Here is an 18,082-nt window from a genome sequence, read left to right on the forward strand (position 1 = left end):
TCCTCCACAGTCCAAAGATGTGCAGTTAGGTTGACGTGGGGTGTCCTTGGGCTGAGGTGCCCTTGAGCAATTCCCAGATAGCAAAAATCAGTTGAATCAACATTGAAATAGCGTTTGGCAGAAAACATTGAAATGATATTGAAAGTGTCCCCTTGAATTTGGGTTGAATCAACGTTGAATTTTCAACCCTATCAGCATTGAATCAATAGTGATTCAACCATCATCTAAATAGAAATTTCTATTTAGATGATGGTTGAATCACTATTGATTCAATGCTGATAGGGTTGAAAATTCAATGTTGATTCAACCCAAATTCAAGGGGACACTTTCAATATCATTTCAACATTATTTCAATGTTTTCTGCCAAACGCTATTTCAATGTTGATTCAACTGATTTTTGCTATCTGGGTATGGGCGAGAGGTGGGGTATACCCTGGACAAATCGCCAGGTCATCACAGGGCTGACACATAGACAAACAACTATTCACACTCACATTTACACCTACGGTCAATTTAGAGTCACCAGTTAACCTAACCTGCATGTCTTTGGACTGTGGGGGAAACCGGAGCACCCGGAGGAAACCCACGCGGACACGGGGAGAACATGCAAACTCCACACAGAAAGGCCCTCGCCGGCCCCGGGGGCTTGAACCCGGACCTTCTTGCTGTGAGGTGACAGTGACCACTACACCACCGTGCCGCCTATTATTATTAGTGTTTTTTAGTACTTTATTATCATTTACAGTTTGGGTATCCTGCGACCCTGTAGAACAGGATAAGCGGCTACAGATAATGGATGAATTTGGGTATCTACTGTACTTAGTATAGTAACCATGGCTGCCTGTGATAAGTCTCTGGGACCACAATGGAAACAAGTGTTCGCACTTTTGTGTAATCCTGGTTTTTATGCCATGTTCAATACTATATATACTGCATTTTAACCTAATAAATCAAATCAAAAATCAAATGCTGATCCAGGATTTTTTTTTTTTTTTTGGTCTGTTCCCAACATAACTCAAAAAGTAGTGAACGGAGTTTGATGACATTTTGAGGAAAGGTGGAACAACTGATTAGATTTTGATGCAAATCCGGATATATGGCTTGTCTGAGGGAAACACTCTCCCGGGTTCCCTTTTAGTTTTTAAATGTAAAGATCATCACATTAGCTGCTGCTAACGTGTAGTTTTACAAGGTGACCAGCAGATGGCAGAAGTAGGTTACTATTTTCTAGACGACAGTTGTGATTGGTTGTCGTGAGCGTGATGTCAGCAATAAAGCCGTAGTTACACTTCCGGTATCATGTCTGCATGCACGTGGAGTTCATGGTATGTCTGACTCTAGACGTTGATTTTATTATTTATGTATAACAGAGTAGTGCTGCCATGATGGTAGGCTTGATCAGTGTTTCTGATCCCCGGATGAGTTGATTTATAGCGGTGTTTACGGGAATAAAGTGAAAGAGTGTGTGATAATTAGCTACCGCGGTTTGGTGTTGTGGATTTATTTTTCCTCCTGGTAAACAGCACAATGTCAGAAACAGGAGCTGAGAAGAGCCGTGGACTGAGATTTGCTGAGGAGCAGCTTCTCCGTCACGGCTGGGAACAAGGTGAGAGCTGATCTCTTTCCTCAGGACTGACCTGCTGATGGAAACTGGTTTACTCAGTGCTGCTGTTGTCCTGTTATTATTTACTAGGTAAAGGTCTGGGAAGGGCTGAGAACGGCATCTCTGAAGCAATCAGAGTTAAAGTAAAGTGTGACAAAGGAGGGGTAAGAATAAATGCTTGTTTTCAGGTGTTCATGGAACATGTGTAATATCTAAAGAAAGAAAGCACAATTTTATTCATCACACACTTGTGAAATTTCCTCTCTGCATTTAACCCATCTTAAGCAGTGAACACACACACACACACACACCCAGAGCAGTGGGCAGCCATACTAACAGCGCCCAGGGAGCAGTTGGGAGTTATAGGTGCCTCGCTCAAGGGCACCTCAGCCTAAGGCTGTCTGTCCCATGTTAACCTAACCGTATGTCTTTGGACTGTGGGGGAAACCCACACAGACACGGGGAGAACATGCAAACTCTACACAGAAAGGCCCTCGCCGGTGTCACGGTCTGAATTTACCACCAGTCTGAATTCATCTCATATCATTATCTCTAGCCGCTTTATCCTGTTCTACAGGGTCTCAGGCAAGCTGGAGCCTATCCCAGCTGACTACGGGCGAAAGGCGGGGTACACCCTGGACAAGTCGCCAGGTCATCACAGGGCTGACACATAGACACAGACAACCATTCACATTCACACCTACGGTCAATTTATGGCCCTTTTCCACTACCCTTTTTCAGCTCACTTCAGCCTGACACGGCTCGCGTTTCGACTACCTCAGAGCAGCACGACTCAACTCGCTTCAGCCCTGCTCAGCCCCCAAAACTCACACGGTTTTGGAGTGGGGCTGAAGCGAGCCAAACCGAGCCGAGTGGGGCTAGGGGCGTGAGGAGACACTCCCCTGTGCACTGATTGGTGAGGAGGAGTGTCCTCACATGCCTACACACGCCCCGCGAGCACGCTGGGATCTGTAAACACCGTAAACTCGGAAGAAGAATAATTACGAATTACGAGAATTTCTGAAGCCTTATGCGCCTCGCCTCATCTATACGCTCTTGCCAGTATCTGTTGGCGTTGTCGGTGACAACAAGCCACAGCACCAAGACCAGCAACACTAGCGACTCCATGTCAACCATGTTTATTGTTTACTATCCGGGTCGTGAGACTACCGCTTAAAAGGTCACCGATGTCACTGTTTGTGCCGCCTAACAACATCACGTGACGTCCACCCACTTTCGCTAACTCCGCCCAATGTGTCCACCCACTTCCAGCCAGCACAGTTCAGCGCGGTTGTAGTCGAAATGCAACTCCAACAGCCCCGCTGAGCCCGACTCAGCCCAACTCAGCACTGCACGGCTCAGCCCAACTCAGCCGCGTTGGTAGTGGAAAAGTGGCATTAGAGTCACCAGTTAACCTAACCTGCATGTCTTTGGACTGTGGGGGAAACCGGAGCACCCAGAGGAAACCCACGCAGACATGGGGAGAACATGCAAACTCCACACAGAAAGGCCCTCATCGGCCACAGAGCTCGAACCTGGACCTTCTTGCTGCGAGGCGACAGCGCTAACCACTACACCACCGTGCCGCCCCCAGTCTGAATTTACCAGGTAAATTTATACTGTAGCAGCCACGGTCTGAATTTACCACAGTATAAATTTACCAACTTGGTATAATTGGGCCTAGTCTGAACGTACCAGCCTAATATGAGATTTATGTTCATGTTCATACTTGAATTATTTACACTTTATCTTGATGAATATTGATTTGTTTAAGTAAGACTCCTCATGATTATAATAATTTAGTTATTCTCTCAAATTTACTTGGTATAATTAGACTGCTGTCATTGGGCCTAGTCAGAATTTACCAGCCCAATATGATAGATTTATGATCATACTTGATCCACAAATAAATTATTTTCACTTTATCTTGATGAATATTGATTTGTTTGAGTGAGACTCATCATGATTATAATATAGTTATTCTGTCAAATTTACCAACCTGGTATAATTAGACTCCTGTCATTGGACCTAGTCAGAATTTAACAGCCCAATATGATAGATTTATGATCCTACTTGATCCACAAATAAATTATTTTCACTTTATCTTGATGAATGAATGAATGACCCGTGTTTTAGTTCCAGTTTATGCACCAAGTAGGCTGATCAGGACCAGCCAGCAGCCAGGAATGATGAACTTTGTTTCCTCATCCATATTCAACAGCTTGTCTACTGATAATCAAATCTCTCAACTGTAGTCACAATTTGTGTTCTATTAGTCCACAAATGTGTCAATGCTCGGTACAAAATCGCAGCAAGAAATGGTAAATTTAGACTTCCCGGAAGTTGACCAGGGAAAAAAATCGGTATGCGCATGGTAAATTTATACCAGCGCACAATCAGACCGTGACACCGGACCTTCTTGCTGTGAGAGGCGACCGTGCTAACCACATCTAGATTATTGTATCTAATGTGTCTATGTATTCCTTTATAACCCCTGTATACGATAGCAGTAGCAGCTGGGGGTCTCAGATCTTTTAGGTCATGTGTTTACTTCTTACTCCAGGTTGGCCATAAAGAAAGTGAGCAGTTCACATTTCACTGGTGGGATCATGTGTTTAACAAGGCATCTGCCAGTTTGGCCGTGGAGTCGGATCAGGTAAGTGTCCTTGAACAGAAGGAAAGCAGTGCACACTTTTGCAACACTTTCACACTACTTAATCCATTTGTCTAGTCCTGATCAGTGTCAAAATCGTTATATTTGGGTCATTTGCTGTTTGGTTTGGGTTCGTTCATACTGAATGTATGAACATTTCTTAATGTCTTGTACAAAATGGACCACATTGTTGCACAAACTATGCCACTTATGCGATATTACTGTACATATAAACAACTTTGTACATGTGTTCATACTGCTGCTACTTTATTGTTCATAAATGTCTGTACATCTGAGTTAGTTACTGCTAACTGTACATACAACCTTATATACTCTAATCCGGGATCAGGACATTTCATCCGATGCCATTTTGTCCTGTAGTTAAGCAGTGTATGACCTTTAGGCCAAAAAGTTGCAAGCCATTTGGGCACTCAACTTTAAAAAGTTAAGTGCCTGGCAGAAAACTTAAGTGCCCGAAATGTAGCAGAGATGGCATGGTATTGAAAATGAATCTGTAATTGGTGGTGAATTTCATTTCCTGTTAGAGTAAAATAATCTGAAGGAAACCAAAGCCTACTTCTTATGATGGTATATTGTAAAATTATTGAAGAACCAGATTCTGAGCTCTTCAGCGCAGTACACTCTAGCAGTAAATAAATTTCATCACCAATTACATAATTAGTAATAATTTGGGTTGAAAGAATTTTTTTTTCCACATGAAAGCTAGCATTCACATAATCTCATTTTGTTTTTTTTGGAAAAGTGTAGCACTTGGGGGGGGGGGGGGGTCTACCTGCAGACTTTGCAGAACATTCCACTCTTCTTATGCAGTAACCAGGGAAATTCTTGCACCCAAGCATCCTTAAAGCTTCTCTCTCTCGTCTCTTCCTTCTTTTTTTGCTTCCTCTCCTCCTCAGATTTCCTCCTAATTTTTGTAGGAGGGGGTTTATTTCTGAATTTAACCACCTCTGCAAGAAGGACATGTTGTATCATATGACTCAGCCCCTTCTAACAGTGCATTTGATCGGTGTCTGTGAATATTCTCAGTCATCCAGGTCATAGTAACTATGGGTGGTAAAAGAGAGCAACTGGACTTGCTTGAAGGTTCTTGAAGACGTTTCACCTCTCATCCGAAAGGCTTCTTCAGTTCTGTCTGACTGGTAGGGAGTATCAGGTATTTATCCTCTCATGGATGAAAAGCTCATCTAAGGTGTCGTTGAGTCATCCTGTTGGTGTGGGTCACTGGGGGCTGAATGTGAATGGCCTCGAGAGTCGTTAGGGTGATCAATGGAATGCTGATTCTCTCTGTCCTCCTGTGAGCCACTGAAAACAGCTGGGTTTTGGTGTGCATTTGATCGGTCCACCTGCGAATACAGCCAATCAAATTGCTCCTACTAAAACGAGGTCGGTCAGCAAAAAAATTTCGTCATCTTTTGATGACATAGTACACATCACACGTAGCCTAGGCCACTCAATGATTTGATGGCCTTGGATCTAGGCTTTATGTCGGCGGGTAATGTGATGCTAAATGCTGGGTTTTGATTGGCTACAATTATATACTTCCTGTCCAACTAACCAATCAGAAGAGGGCAACCCCCAGTTCTTATGAATAAGGTGCCTCACACCCGGAAGCGATGTTTAGGCACCGGTGTCTTCACCCGGTCCTTTTTCGCTCTGATTTCTGGCTGTTCAATGCATATTTCATAAATAAATATTAGTTTATTTATTAGGTAGATGTATTTTCTAAATTCCTGCCTGTTGTTTTCTGGCTGTCTCTCCATATTTTGGTCGCATTTTGAAGAAATACTGCTCTTTTCATGGAGTATGTGGTGACTTAGAGTCTAGGTCCCGATGTCAGCGGGTAAAGTGACGCTAAATCCTGGATTTTGATTGGCCACAATTATATACTTCCTGTCCAACTAACCAATCAGAAGACGGCAACCCCTGTTCTATAAATAATAAGGTCAGGATTCCCTCCTGGCGAGTAAAGTGACGCTAAATGTTGGGATTGGCACCTCCGTCTACATAAACCGGTCATTTTCGCTCTGATTTCTGACTGTTTAACGCATATTTCATATATAAATATTAGTTTATTAGGAATAATTTTGATGTAAATTTCTCAAAAAGTTGGTGGCCAGACGGGCACCCATCTATAAAAAAATTCCATGCCCACCCAAAAAGTTATGTGGCGTGGGCACGCGGGAAAATTGGACCCTGCAGTTAAGATGTTTCGTCCAAAGCCTTTTTCATACACACTATCAATTATTTTATAATTCAGATCTTCTTGTACTACTAGCTGCTCCTGCCTCTCTGCGGGGTCGCTGTAGCGGTCAGTCTTCTCCAATGCCCGCAGTCTAATGTGTCTTCTTTCACCACTCCAGTGACCTCCAGATCCTCTCTGATGTTATCACTCCATCGCTTCTTGGGTCTCCCTCTCTTTCTCTTTCCTGGTGGTGCCATATACAACATCCGTTTCCCCACATACTGATTGTCTCTTCTCTTGACATGGCCATACCAGCGTAGCCTTGCTGTTCTGCATCTGGTCGAAATACTCTCCACTCCCAACACATCTTGTGCACTCATTCCTCACATGGTCCAACTTTGTCCAACCACATGCCCACCTGCACATCTTCATCTCTGCTACTTCACATTGTTTTTCTTGTTTTCCTGCTAGGGGTACAGTCTCCATTGCATACAGCATGGCTGGTTGTATTACCATGCTGTAGATCTTCCCTTTAACTTTCCCTGGGACTTTCTTGTCGCACAGGATCCCCGTCATTTTCTTCCAATTTCCTCCACCCAGAGTCTACCCTCCTCTTCATTTCTTTGTCTGATGTTCCTGTGTTGGTCAGCATACTGCCCAGATACTTAAATTCTTGGGCCTTTGGGACTTGTGTCTTGTAGCCGGATGTTGTTAGCTTCTGTCCCATGCAGGCAGAGGTACTGTACCCTGTCTTGCTTCTTGATACCTTCATCCCCTGGGATTCCAGCACCTCCTTCCACTTCTCTAGGTCTTCCTCCAGTTTCTCCTTGTCTGCGGCACACAGAACCACGTCGTCTGCAAACATTATCTGCCACGGTGCTCTTTCCCTCATCCCCTTTGTTAAGCAATCCATAATGATGGCAAACAGAAATAGGCTAAGGGATTCATCTCATCTCATTATCTCTAGCCGCTTTATCCTGTTCTACAGGGTCGCAGGCAAGCTGGAGCCTATCCCAGCTGACTACAGGCGAAAGGCGGGGTACACCCTGGACAAGTCGCCAGGTCATCACAGGGCTGACACACAGACAACCATTCACACCTATGGTCAATTTAGAGTCACCAGTTAACCTAACCTGCATGTCTTTGGACTGTGGGGGAAACCGGAGCACCCGGAGGAAACCCACGCGGACACGGGGAGAACATGCAAACTCCACACAGAAAGGCCCTCGCTGGCCACAGGGCTCGAACCCGGACCTTCTTGCTGTGAGGTGACAGCGCTAGCCACTACACCACCGTGCTGCCCGCTAAGGGATTCATTTGTTAGAAAAAGAATTCTCAATAGAATTTGACCGAAACGGAAAACATTTTTTGTAAAGCAAACGCTGTAAGATTTAATGAGATCTAGACGGCTTCAAAAATTAATAACTCTGTCAACGGAGCTCACAGCAAAGCCAAAGTTTACAGGCACCTCCCTCTAAGCCTCCCCCTTCGAGAGAGCATTGTCTTGGGTTGGTAGGACCATGCCTCAGCCCTGTATTCACGAATGAAGCCCCCACGAGAGCGCTGCTCCGCGCCTGAAGGTTTAATATGATCACTCCGGAAACAGACATGCAAGCGAGCAGCCTGCAATGACAAGGGAGTGGACTCATCCCAGGGTCAGCAAGTGGCACGAGCCTACGTGGTAACCCCCCCCCAGTACGCTCTCTAGTGTCAAAGTGCACGTACTATGGCACTCATTTGCTTTACAAAAATGTTTTGCTTCGGTCAAATTCCACTGAGAATTCCTTGTGGGGTTTTTTTTTCTTTTTTTTGGGAATAAACATACCTGAAATTATAAAATAATTGTTCGTGCATATGAAAAGGCTTTGGACAAAATGGTCACTGGACTAAATGACCTCATCTCATTATCTCTAGCCGCTTTATCCTTCTACAGGGTCGCAGGCAAGCTGGAGCCTATCCCAGCTGACTATGGGCGAAAGGCGGGGTACACCCTGGACAAGTCGCCAGGTCATCACAGGGCTGAACGAAATGACCTGTATTCTCTAATCCTGTCCACTTCCCCTTTGTAAATATGCATTTAAATATTTACAAACCTGTGTATATTCCCTGGTGAAAAAAATGTACTTTATTGTATTTAAAGTATATTCATATTTTCAATAGTATATTGAAAATGTACTTACACAAATTGTACTTTTTGTAAATGTATAAAAAGTATACTAACATCACGCTTTCACGCTAACACTTTTAACACACTTTAAAATAATTATACTATATTACACTTTATAGAAATATTATACTAAAATATACTTTAAGTGAAAGTTGTGTAATTTCTAAAGTGTACTAATTTTTAAGGTACTTATAATACAAAGTACTAATTAAGCATATATTAGTACATATAAAGTCATATACTTAAAGTATACAAAATATACTTTAAGTTGTTCCACTTTAGCACATAAAAGTACACTAAATACACTTAAGTTGCACTTTTCTACAATTTAATTACAATTATAATATATTTAGTACAAAATTAGTTGTTCCAAAATAGCATGCCTCAAGTTAACTAATCATAAACACACTAAGTATATTGATTAGTGTGGCTTCAAGTACACAAAAGTATGCTAAATTTTAGTACACGTAGCACATTTATTTTTCACCAGGGTTGTCACTGTCCATCACTGTATATACTCTAATATATAGCATTACTATGCTGCAATACTTACTTTTGGCACTTATCTGTAGATAATACTGTATTTTGCACTCCTGGTTAAATGCTAACTGCATTTCGTTGGCTTTGAACCTATGCTCTGTACAATGACAAAGTTGAATCTAATGTAATTAACAGAACCAGAAAAGGAAAAAACAATATTGAGGAGCGTGTACATCTGTAAAGCTTACTCTTAAAACTCTTCCATTCATTGGTTAGAAATACAGAGATATAGAAAGCACAAAAATCATCTGAACATGTACAGTAGAACACATGCTGCTCAATATATTGTGAGAATTATACAAATAACTTTTTTTTTTTTTGTATGTATCCGCTGTTTATCTCTTTGTTCATCTGTTAATTTACAAAACACCTCACGTTTCTGCAGTGCTACAGCTCTGTCCTTTGGCTCAGTCTAGCAGCACACATCTACAGAAAAAGCTGCAACTCAAAATGCACGGCATGTTGGGGAACCTTCTTGCAGCTGGGTTGATCCCACTGCAATTAAACTGCACCAGAGACAAACATGATGCAATTTAAATAGAGTGAAAGCACTTAAAGTATTATAATACCAAAACTCTAAAACTCGTGTTCATATCCAGATCCTGTAAACCAGGGGTGTCAAACCTGATCCATAAAGGGCCGTGTGGCTGCAGGTTTTCATTCCAGCCATGCAGCAGCACCCTGATTTGGCTTATTCAATCAACTGACACACCCACCCTTTAATCAAGGGTGGGTGTGGCTGCAAGTATTTGACTGTGTGAAGACAGTTCAGTTGATTGAATGAGCCAAGTCAGGTGTGCTGCTGCATGGCTGGAATGAAAACCTGCAGCCACAAGGCCCTTTATGGATCAGGTTTGACACCCCTGCTGTAAACGCTCATTGACTGTAAAGTATTCACTTTTTTCCCCCTAAAGTCCTTTGACTAAAGTGCATCACTGTGCAGCACATTATGAAGCCTTTTTTTTGTAATGATCTAGAATGGGGTGATGGTGAAGAAAATGGCAGAAGAAGAAGATGGAACGATTTCTAACAAGAAGCCTCGAAAGGCCATGATGAACAAGTCAATGCTCTATGGATGCTTTGTCAAGGTACATGCTTAGTCAGCTTTACACACACACACAAAATGGGGGGAGAAATTGAATCTTCAGTACAGCCACATAATGTAGTTTTTCAGTATCCCATCTGTTCTGTTAAAGATGTTATCTCCTAACACAGTAAAGACTATCGTTTATCGGTTTTATTTTGCTGAGCTTCTGGGCTATGAACTCTTTCCCCCGCGCTGTCTGTTCCAGTCTGCTACTCTCCTCTCCGGGCAGGAACAGCCTGAACAAAGATCGTCTGTCTCAGAGGACAGTAGCTCTGAGGACGAGGAGAAGCTAGACCTTTCGAGCACCAAGAAGTAAGCACTGTTTCTGTATGCCAATACACTAATTTTAGTAGAGTGTATTTGGAAAGCTGTACACTTGCTATGCTCAGTGTCAAAAAATACACATCATTTATAGATCATGTTCAGTAGCGTAACCATGATAATCTAGACATTTGATTAATAAGAAGAACCGTGTGTCTGTGTGTATGGACAGGAGTGTTTCACTGGGAAATACATCACTTGTATTTTTCATACAAAAAATGCATCTGGGACACGGAGAAACAAAACCGTAACACAAATCTCTGTCACTCATGACGAAATCGATGAATTGTTTTGATAAATGTGGGCACTTTTTTTGTTTGTGTCTTCTTTTGGCTGCTCCCGATTAGGGGTCGCTCTTTCAGTCTGCATGTTAGATTTGGCACAGTTTTATGCCGGATGCCCTTTCTGACGCAACCCTGTCCATTTATCCGGGCTTGGGACCGGCCCCAAGAGTACGCTTGTGCACCCTGTCTATATAATAAAAAGAAAATCACATGCTGGCTTGAAGATATGAAGTTTATCTTGTGTTGAAAAACTTGTGTTTTTCATATGAAATACATCGTGGATCTGAGTGACATATTGGCTCCCCCCCCGTGGTATATCAGATATATTCCAGTCAGCTAGCACGTTGTTGAATGAGTCGAAGACGAGTTCAGTATCATGCTTGCTGAATGGAATATATCTGATGTACCACGAAAAAAGCCATTATTATTATTTACATACACATTCCTTTCAGGCGGCACGGTGGTGTAGTGGTTAGCGCTGTCGCCTCACAGCAAGAAGGTCCTGGGTTCGAGCCCCGGGGCCGGCGAGGGCCTTTCTGTGCGGAGTTTGCATGTTCTCCCCGTGTCCGCGTGGGTTTCCTCCGGGTGCTCCGGTTTCCCCCACAGTCCAAAGACATGCAGGTTAGGTTAACTGGTGACTCTAAATTGACCGTAGGTGTGAATGTGAGTGTGAATGGTTGTGTGTCTATGTGTCAGCCCTGTGATGACCTGGCGACTTGTCCAGGGTGTACCCCGCCTTTCGCCCGTAGTCAGCTGGGATAGGCTCCAGCTTGCCTGCGACCCTGTAGAAGGATAAAGCGGCTAGAGATAATGAGATGAGATGAGACATTCCTTTCGGATGTTCAACGTGTCTTTCTCTTTCAAAATTCTCTCAATCTTCTGTATTTAACGATGCAAACCTGGCGGCCATGTTTGTTTACAGTACAGATTGTCACAGTCGCTCGCTAGCGCAGGAGTTTTACATCTCTGATGTGTGATGTCATTTTGTCTTGACAACCATGCAGTATCATAAACCATATTGCACGCTCATTCTCCATTGGGTAGAGTGACGTAATACACGTAGGATAAGAGATATGCTAACAATACTGCATGCTATCAAACCAAATGAATGAAACCCACTAGAAGGGAATAGAGTACATGTTTTTATTCCATTAAAAAGATGTCCTGTATACAGCGCCCTCCACAATTATTGGCACCCTTCGTTAAGATATGTTCTTAGGCTTCTAATAAATTTTTTTTTTTTTAAATAATATAGGAAAACAGTGCAAAAAAAGAAGAGAAAAATCCAACCTTTAATTCAAGTGCATTTATTCAGTGGGAAAAAAATCCCACATTAAGAAATAATTATTTTACATGAAATCATGTGTGCCACAATTATTGGCACCCCTGATGTTAATACTTTGTACAACTCCCTTTTGCCAACAAGACAGCAGTTAATATTCTCCTAGAACATTTCACAAGATGGGAGAATACAGAGAGAGGGATATTTGGCCATTCCTTTTTGCACATTCTCTCTAAATCGTCCAGAGTCCCGGGTCCTCTCCTATGCACTCTCCTCTTCAGCTCACCCCACAGGTTTTCAATTGGGTTGAGGTCTGGGGACTGAGATGGCCATGGGAGGAGCTTGATTTTGTGTCTGGTGAACCATTTTTGTGTAGATTTGGCCACGTTTAGGGTCATTATCTTGCTGAAACACCCAGTGACGACCCGTCTTCAGCTTTCAGGCAGAGGACACCAGATTTTGATTTAAAATGTCCTGGTATTTCAAAGAGTTCATGATACCATGCACCCTAACAAGGTTCCTGGGGCTTTTGGAAGAGAAACAGGCCCACAGCATCACCGATCCTCCCCCATACTTCACAGTAGGCATGAGGTGCTTTTCCGCATACTCATCTTTTGTGTTATGCCAGACCCACTTAGTGTTTGTTGCCAGAAAGCTCTATCTTGGTCTCATCTGACCAAAGCACATGGTCCCGGTTGAAGTCCCAGTACCACTTAGCGAACACCAGATGTTTACATTTATGCTTGTAAGTGAGAAAAGGCTTTTTCCGTGCATGCCTCCCAAACAGCTTGTTGGCATGTAGATAGCGCCTGATGGTTGTTATGGAGACTTTGTGACCCCAAGATGCTACTCTTTGATGCAATTCTCTAACAGTGAGCTTTGGAGAACTTTTTACTTCTCTTACCATCCTCCTCACTGTGCGTGGTGGCAAGATAAACTTGCATCCTCATCCAGGCTTGTTTGCCACTGTTCCAGTTGTTTTAAACTTCTTGATGATTCCTCTGACTGTTGATCTGGGCAGGTGTAGGCGAGTGGCTGTTTTCTTGTAGCCATTGCCTGACTTATGAAGGTCGACACACATCTGCCTTACTTGAATGGTGTGTTCTCTTGTCTTTCCCATGTTGAAGAGCGGATAAGAGAAATAGGCCTCTGTGTCGCATCATATTTATACCCCAGGGAAACAGGATGTGATGAATTACTAATTAAAGGTTCCTAGATACTCTGATCAACTTTATAAACTACAGTAGAAATAACAAATGCTTCAAATACAATTATTTTCTAGGAATTATGGGTGCCAATAATTGTGGAACAGGTGATTTTATGAAAAATAATTCTTATTTTTTTAATTCACTTGAGTTAAAGGTTACATTTTTCTACAACTTTCAGTGTGAGATTATGCTTCTGCAATAAAAATTTAATTTATTTTAAGGTGTTTAACACGTCTTAACCAGGGGTGCCAATAATTGTGGAGGGCGCTGTATATAACAATTTCCAATATTTTGTTCCAGCAATGTCTCTCCCAGTGTTTTCCTGCTGACTTGACATGCCTTGTCAAAATGGCGAGCCAGTTCAAAATTAATTCTTTTGATTAACTTGTTTATTTATTTATTTGTGGATGTGTCCATATAATATAAAGAACATTACACAGTGACACAAAGATATGACGTTATCTCGTGTTGAAAATATTTTCATTCATTTGCTTTGCTCACTTATGAATATATTCATTCACTTGAAGATAAACTCTATATCTTTGCACAACCATGCAATATAATTTGTGTAATATTTTTTTATATATAATTATAAAAAAAAAACAGGACTAAATATCATTTGTATTTTCACACTTCCAGTTTATCTGATGCAGAACTGATGAAAGCATGTGGAGGACGCACTGCACATAAGTAAGAACTCCACATCACACTATTTTCTCAGATGTAGTCATTACATACTGAGCATGCAGCACTGTCTAACCAAAAATGTACGATGTAATAGGAGTGAATAGTAATGGCTATCATTAGTTATTTTACCTGCTATTGAAATTATAATTATCTGAATAATTGCATTATTTTAAAATAAAGAAAAAATCGTCATTTTACATGTACTGTATCCTATAAGCCTATATACACTCATCTCATCATCTCATCTCATTATCTGTAGCCGCTTTATCCTTCTACAGGGTCGCAGGCAAGCTGGAGCCTATCCCAGCTGACTACGGGCGAAAGGCGGGGTACACCCTGGACAAGTCGCCAGGTCATCACAGGGCTGACACATAGACACAGACAACCATTCACACTCACATTCACACCTACGGTCAATTTAGAGTCACCAGTTAACCTAACCTGCCTGTCTTTGGACTGTGGGGGAAACCGGAGCACCCGGAGGAAACCCACACAGACACGAGGAGAACATGCAAACTCCGCACAGAAAGGCCCTCGCCGGCCACGGGGCTCGAACCCGGACCTTCTTGCTGTGAGGCGACAGCGCTAACCACTACACCACCGTGCCGCCCCCTATATACACTATGTGGTCACTTGACGATCACAGCCCTAACCTGTTGCCACAAAATATGAAGCACACAAGTAGTCCCATTTAATTATGTATATTTTTAAATGCTACTTTAGACTCGAAACTAATTATGCCAATACCAGTTGCAGTTAAAAAAATGAAGGGAAGCACCAGCTGTAATTAAAAACTGTGTTGCATTTGATTGATTTATATATACAGTACCAGTCAAAAGTTTGGACATACCTTCTATGGTGTTCCATGGTTTTTTTTTTTTTTTTCTTGTTTTTTTTTACAAATTAAGGCACTTCAAGTAATGATGGATGTCATTTCTCTTTACTTAGCTGAGCGGTTCTTGACACAATATGGATTACTACAGTTGTGGAATAGGGTGATTTACTGTATGTTTATTATTTAATGTTTGATCTCAAACACATTAAGAAGGCAAGAAATTGCAGTAATTAACTTTTGACAAAGCATACCTGTTAATTGAAAAGCATTCCAGGTGACCTCCTCATGAAGCTGGTTAAGATAATGCCAATAGTGTTTAAAGCATCATTGAGGTAAATGCGGGCTACTTTTGAAGAATCTAAAATCTGATTTTCTTTTCCATCACATAGAACCTATATGGAATTATTTCATAGTTTTGTCTTCAGTATTGTTCTACAATGTAGAAAATGGTCAAAATACAGGAAACCCTATTAATGAATGGGTGTGTCCAAACTTTTGACTGGTACTGTACGATTTTGTATGTGAGGAAGCCAAAAACATTAAATACAATTAATTGTGCAGCCCTAGAATTTACATTGCTTCTTGATTAAACAAATTTTTATAACAAAACAGTGGCACAGTATGTAAAAATTTTTCTTTTTAAACCCCCAGAGGTGCCAGACATGGTCTTACAATGAGTGCGAAACTAGCCAGACTGGACCAACAAGAGCAGGAGTTCATGGCAAAATATGGGAAAAAGAAGCAGATAGATAAAAGCACACCCCTGAGTGAAGTGGCACCCACTGAGCTTAGTTCTGCATCAGACCAGGAGAGGGCAGAGAAGACCAAACGGAGGAAAGCCAAGAAAAAGAAGCAGCATTCTGATGAGCCCAAAGAGAATGGCGTCCAAGATGAGACTGAAGCTTCCCAGAAGCACAATGAGGAGATCTCCAAAAAACGAAAGAAACGGTCAAAAGACAAAGCAGTTTTAGAATCGGAAGATGCAACCAATTCTTTTGTGGACACTGGCACAAACAAAAAGAGAAAAAAGACCAAACTGGTGCTGGAAGAGGAAAATACAGAGATAGTGCAGGAAGGCAAAGTAGCAGAGACTGCTGAACATCAACCAACAGATGAAAGTGTTTTAAAGAAGAAGAGGAAAAAGAAGAAACGCACTCAGAAAAGCAGTGCTCTGGAGGAAGGGCAGAGTAAGATCACTGTGCTGGCCAATGAAGAGTCTGCAGAAACTACAGAGAGTCATGAACATGAGCAGCAGGAAGAGGGCACTACTGTACTTCACCCAACGTTTGAGGTCTCCAAGAGGAAGAAGTCCTCCAAGGTCAATAAAGACGCGTCACCCGCTCCAGAAATGGAAGGCTGCTGTAGTTTAGACACCAGTACAGCAGAGATTGTAGAAACAGCTGATGTCAAGAAAGAATCATCACAATCAAATAAAAGGAAAAGTAGAGAAGGGGCAGAGACTGATAATAGATCAATAGATAAACTACCTGAAAAGAAGAAAAAAAGGCATGCAGAGTGATGTTTTCTAGTGAAATTATATAAAAGTGATGCTATGTTGAACTTGGAGGCTTAAAGGTGTAGCATTGACTTACTTCAGTGTTGATAAATGATGAGAGAAACAATATTTATGATTTGAATAATAATGATATCTCAGGATCCTTTCTTATGGGCATGGTTCATTGTCATCATGTCCTCTCAGCTCCAGGAACTTGTTCAATGACTTATGGAATGACTTTTTTTAAAAAATCATGGAATGTACTGAATTTAATTTGGTACTTTTTATTTAAATGCCATTTTTATTACATACATAAAACATAATACACAGTTTGAGGTTTAAGTATCTTGTACCAGCATAACCTCATGGTTTGTTTTGTTGCTTATAATCAAACTATAAACAAAGGAAACATAACCAAAAAATTAATTGATTTACTGGCTAACTCGGTGAATTTTTAACTTGTGCATGAGTTTTCTTTTGTAGAGTGAGATTGACCCTGTGATGATGATCTTGGTGGTGATTACCTTAAACCAGAAGTATCTCTTTAAATCATTACAGAATAAATACCTTTAATACAAATATGGCTACTAATTATTAATTTCCTTTCCCCCCACCCTTCCTCTCTTCCCCATATCTTATTCTTTTTATACTTGTATATGTAAATACTTAATTTATCTAGAAGTTTTTTTCCCTATTTTCTATTCTCTGTTTATCCTGTAATGATGATGCTGGAATCTTAATTTCCCTGAGGGACCCCTCCCAAAGGGATCAATAAAGTTCAATCTAATCTAATAATTCCTGTCTAGTTTTAAACAAGTGAAAACTTAATGGGACCTACCAGCAGTCACCCCCTACCCCACCATTTCATGTACTGAACATCAACAACAAAAACACGGTGCATCATGGAAGTCGTATTCAATTTTCAATCAGTAAAAATAGTACACTTCACGTATTAGTTACAAAAAGACAGGTAAACACACAAGTGCACACAACCACAATCATAGGGAAGACTTGACAGTTGTCCAGAAGACGATCATTGACACCCTCCACAAGGAGGGTAAGCCACAGAAGGTCATTGCTGAAAAGGCTGGCTGGAAAAGGCACATAAGCAAAAGAGATGACCACAGCCTTGAGAGGATTGTCAAGAAAAGTCAATTCAAGAGCTTGGGAGAGCTTCAAAAGGAGTGGACTGAGGGTGGTGCAAGTGCATCAAGAACCACCACGCACTGACGTCTTCAGGAAAGGGGCTACAACTGTCACGTTCCTAATATCAAGCCACTCCCTAACCAGAGACAATGTCAGAAGCATCTTACCTGGGCTAAGGAGAGAAAGAACTGGACTGTTGCTCAGTGGTCCAAAGTCCTCTTTTCAGATGGAAGTAAATTTTGCATTTAATTTGGAAATCAAGGTCTGAGAGTCTGGAGGAAGAGTGGAGAGGCACAGAATCCAAGGTGTTTGAAGTCTAGTGTGAAGTGTCCACAGTCTGTGATGATTTGGGGTGCCATGTTATCTGCTGGTGTTGGTCCACTGTATTTTATCAAGTCCAAAGTCAACACAGCCGTCTACCAGGAGATTTTAGAGCACCTCTTGCATCCATCTGCTGACAAGATTTATGGAGATGCAAATTTCCTTTTCCAGTAGGACTTTGCACCTGCTCACAGTGCCAAAACTACTACCAAATGGTTTACTGACCATGAAATTTACTGAGCTTGATTGA

At 41.7% G+C, this 18,082-nt stretch overlaps 1 protein-coding gene across 1 annotated transcript; it reads left to right on the forward strand.

The window, feature by feature from the left end:
• The first annotated feature begins 1,293 nt into the window (after positions 1–1,293).
• Positions 1,294–16,944, forward strand: gpatch4 (G patch domain containing 4). The gene is made up of 8 exons (XM_060921928.1): positions 1,294–1,325; positions 1,524–1,606; positions 1,694–1,767; positions 4,167–4,259; positions 10,144–10,254; positions 10,459–10,565; positions 13,988–14,038; positions 15,522–16,944. The coding sequence occupies exons 1-8, from the start codon at positions 1,300–1,302 to the stop codon at positions 16,387–16,389; spliced, it is 1,413 nt and encodes a 470-aa protein (XP_060777911.1). The 5' UTR covers positions 1,294–1,299; the 3' UTR covers positions 16,390–16,944.
• The last annotated feature ends 1,138 nt before the right edge of the window (positions 16,945–18,082 follow it).

Source organism: Neoarius graeffei, chromosome 5 (genome assembly GCF_027579695.1).
Source record: "Neoarius graeffei isolate fNeoGra1 chromosome 5, fNeoGra1.pri, whole genome shotgun sequence".
Taxonomy (NCBI): domain Eukaryota; kingdom Metazoa; phylum Chordata; class Actinopteri; order Siluriformes; family Ariidae; genus Neoarius; species Neoarius graeffei.